The sequence below is a fragment of the Poecilia formosa genome, unplaced genomic scaffold (genome assembly GCF_000485575.1).
Source record: "Poecilia formosa unplaced genomic scaffold, Poecilia_formosa-5.1.2 Scaffold246, whole genome shotgun sequence".
In the NCBI taxonomy this organism is placed as follows: domain Eukaryota; kingdom Metazoa; phylum Chordata; class Actinopteri; order Cyprinodontiformes; family Poeciliidae; genus Poecilia; species Poecilia formosa.
In genome coordinates, this window is record NW_006800185.1 from 179,847 (window position 1) to 183,038 (window position 3,192).

The 3,192-nt window shown below is 38.6% G+C and overlaps 1 protein-coding gene across 1 annotated transcript in view; it reads left to right on the top strand.

Moving 5' to 3' along the window:
- Positions 1 to 923, top strand: part of lmo2 (LIM domain only 2 (rhombotin-like 1)) — a 20,552-nt gene extending 19,629 nt beyond the window's left edge. The window contains exon 6 of the mRNA XM_016680546.1: positions 753 to 923. Coding sequence (XP_016536032.1) covers positions 753 to 855 — 103 coding nt within the window. The 3' untranslated portion in view covers positions 856 to 923. The remainder of the gene's footprint in view (positions 1 to 752) is intronic.
- The last annotated feature ends 2,269 nt before the right edge of the window (positions 924 to 3,192 follow it).

The window sequence follows — 3,192 nt, forward strand, 5'->3', positions numbered from 1 at the left end:
CATGTCCGTGTGTATATAGAGGAGTCTGTGTATCTAAAAATATCTTCACACCTGACACATTTGATCCGTTTTAAACAGACCAAAGTTTTTTTCTCCTTTCCATCAGACTTTTTGTGCAGATGTAACGACACTCCAGCGAATCCAGTTTCGGACCGAGACACTTTGTGAGGTTCTCTTGGTCCGTGTATAAATTAGTCCACTTGCAAAAAGGAACATGGTAAAATCAAACTGCACTAAACAAACAAACAAAAACAGTCTGTTTTGGCTTGGACCAAACCAGACAACCAACTGACTCCTGATGTGAGTCAGGAATCACTTAACTGAGAGTATTTGAGTCGAGTGGATGTGTAAATCTGTCACCTGGAGGTGTAAAGTTGTTAGAATAGTGATAAAAGTACAAAGCCTGCAACACGCAGCGAGCTGACGAGACGTTAAAATCCTCACTTCAGAGCAGACGAAGGCCTGGACAGAGGCAGCAGAGAGCCGTTCGGGCCAAGCCAGAAACCCGGGAGCACCACGTAGGGGAGACCCCTCCAGAACCCGAGTGTTACGGCTTCAATGGGTCTCTGCCCCTTTTTCCTTGTAGGGTTCTGAAGACAACTCTTTGCAGGTGATATGTGTTGCCCTGATTGTCGCTCTACAGCTTTAAAACTGCCATGAATGCAACAGTCAGGAGGGCTTTCCTCTCCCTCCTCAGACCCCCATTTGGTTTGGTTTGTATCTTATGGTTGAGGTTTGTTAGGGTTTTTTTGCATTTGCTTATTTCTGGTCAACTATAGGTTCTGCATTAATCTAGTTTGGTTTCTCATTTCAGGCATTCCTTTTTTTCAGGTTTATTTCTTTAATATAATTTAATAAATTCTATATTCACTAAGTCATTAAATCCTTGTGTGGTCTCCTTTAATGTTACCCCATCAAACGAGCCTGGAGATGAAACACGAGTAATAAAATTTCATTTTAACTATTTAATTTTAATTTTATCTAAATTTGGATTGATAGTGTTTCGTGTAGAATGTTTTTCTTTAATGTGTGTCCCTGTGTGTATGGCACATTTCAGCAGCAAGGCATTTCAAAGTGCTTTACATCATAAAAACACAGAAGTCATGCAACATAGAATCAACAATCAAAACATTACATTAAGTCAAATGGCATCATTAAGTTCGTAATTGATTACATTCAAAAAACAACTGTAACCAGGTGGGTTTTTAAGTCTAGACTTAAAGGGAGTCAATGTTTTGGCTGCTTTACAGTTTTCTGGAAGTTTGTTCCAGGTTTGTGGTGCATAGAAGCTGAATGCTGCTTCTCCTCATTTGGTTCTGGTTCTGGGAATACAAAGCAGAACCAGAACCAGAAGACCTGAGAGGTGTGGAAGGTTGATACCTCAACAGCAGATCTTTAATGTGTTGTGGTGCTGAGCAGTTCAGTGATTTATAAACTAACAGCAGGATTTTAAAGTCTATTCTCTGAGCTGCAGGGAGCCAGAGGAAGGACTGTAGAACTGGGTGATGTGCTCTAACTTCCTGGTTTTAGTCAGAACTCCAGCAGCAGCGTTCTGGTTCTGATCCAGCAGCGTTCTGGTGGATTTGTGGGACAGACCTGTAAATGCATGGATGAGTTTCTCTAGAACTTGCTGAGACATTAGTCCTCTAATCCTGGTGTAAGTGTGAGAGAGCCTGCAGCTATGAGTGCCTGATAAAGAAGAACCAGAACTTTCTGTTCGTTGTCAGCTCTCATACATGTAAGGTGTGGGTCTCCAACAAAGACTCTTAACTAAAATTCATTTCCTCCAATGAGGTGAGGTTCAGTTGCATGCCAGTGGATAAAGATGTGGCTCTGCTGTCCACCTTGTGACGGAGATAAGTTCAGTCGTGGGGTGAGTCCTTCTTTCCTGTGACTATATAATCCTGTGATCTGTGTCGTTCGGACTCTTTTGGGTCTTCGAATGCTTTTGCTTTTGAGTAGAAATAAAGACAAAGATTAATCTTTCTCTAGTTATTGGAACAGACTCATTCTTTGACGAGGCTGGGCTGGCACCAACCCGGTGGGTTTACACTGCAAAAACACAAAATCCTACCAAGTAACTTTGGTCTAGTTTCTCGTGCACATATCTAAGTACACTTGAAATAAGTTAAACTAACTTAAAAGTGACTTTTCAGCAAGATACAGAGGCTTAAGTCAGTAACTCCTTAATACTGATGAAAAAGTACAAGCGTACTGGCAGATAAATTAACTTATAACATGGGAAAAACGTCGTTATAAGTGAAAAAAAATCTGCTGATGGAATTAGTACTTTATAATCACTTTTAATTGATTATTTACTTAAAACAAGCATCTATATCTTACTGAAAAGTGACTTGTGAGTCAGTTTTGTCTTATTTCAAGTTTACTTAGCTATTTGCACCTGAAATTAGACCAGAAATACTTGGTAGGATTTTGTGTTTTTGCAGTGTAAAAAGACAAAGGTATTCCTGAAGACCAAACAAAGTAAAATTAAACACAAATTTTAAATCGACTGCTTCAATAACTTATAAACATTACAAGACATGAGAAAAAACCTCATCACACAAACTATTTTCAACTGTGTCAGAACTTAAAATACACTGAAAGATACTGAAACAATAAGAGACAATAAAAATATTAAATCATTCTCCAGTACAGATATTTTTTTTATTTACATGATCAACCATCACTGTAACTTCAGACATATTCCAACAGTAAATTGTTCTGTACGCAGCTGGTTGCTTCAGAGCGCTGGTAATGTGAGAGATAATAAAGGTTCGTCTTGTATTGAAAGCAGGTGATAAAAGGCCAAACGGTTTATGTGAGGCCCAAGTTTATGCAAAGATGAATGTAAAGATGTTCCACCCGTTGTTTGCTAATTGCTGCTGGCTAGTCTGTAGGAGCAGAGGAAGGCGGCGCGACATCCCGAATGGGAAATTCAAGGATTTCTCAGTCATTCACCAAACAGGTATGTTTTTCATGAAGGAATAACATTATAGCATAACATAAAACTCAAAAAGTTGATTTTACATATCACTGTCCACTTAAAAAATGTTTTGTTAGTAAGAAATCTATTTTAAACTGTTATAATAAAGAAAAACTGAACTGAAATAAAACATATAATACCTAACTACTATTTTTCCAGATGGACGGTTGGTCAAACAGCATTTCCTTTGTGCTGCAACATAAACA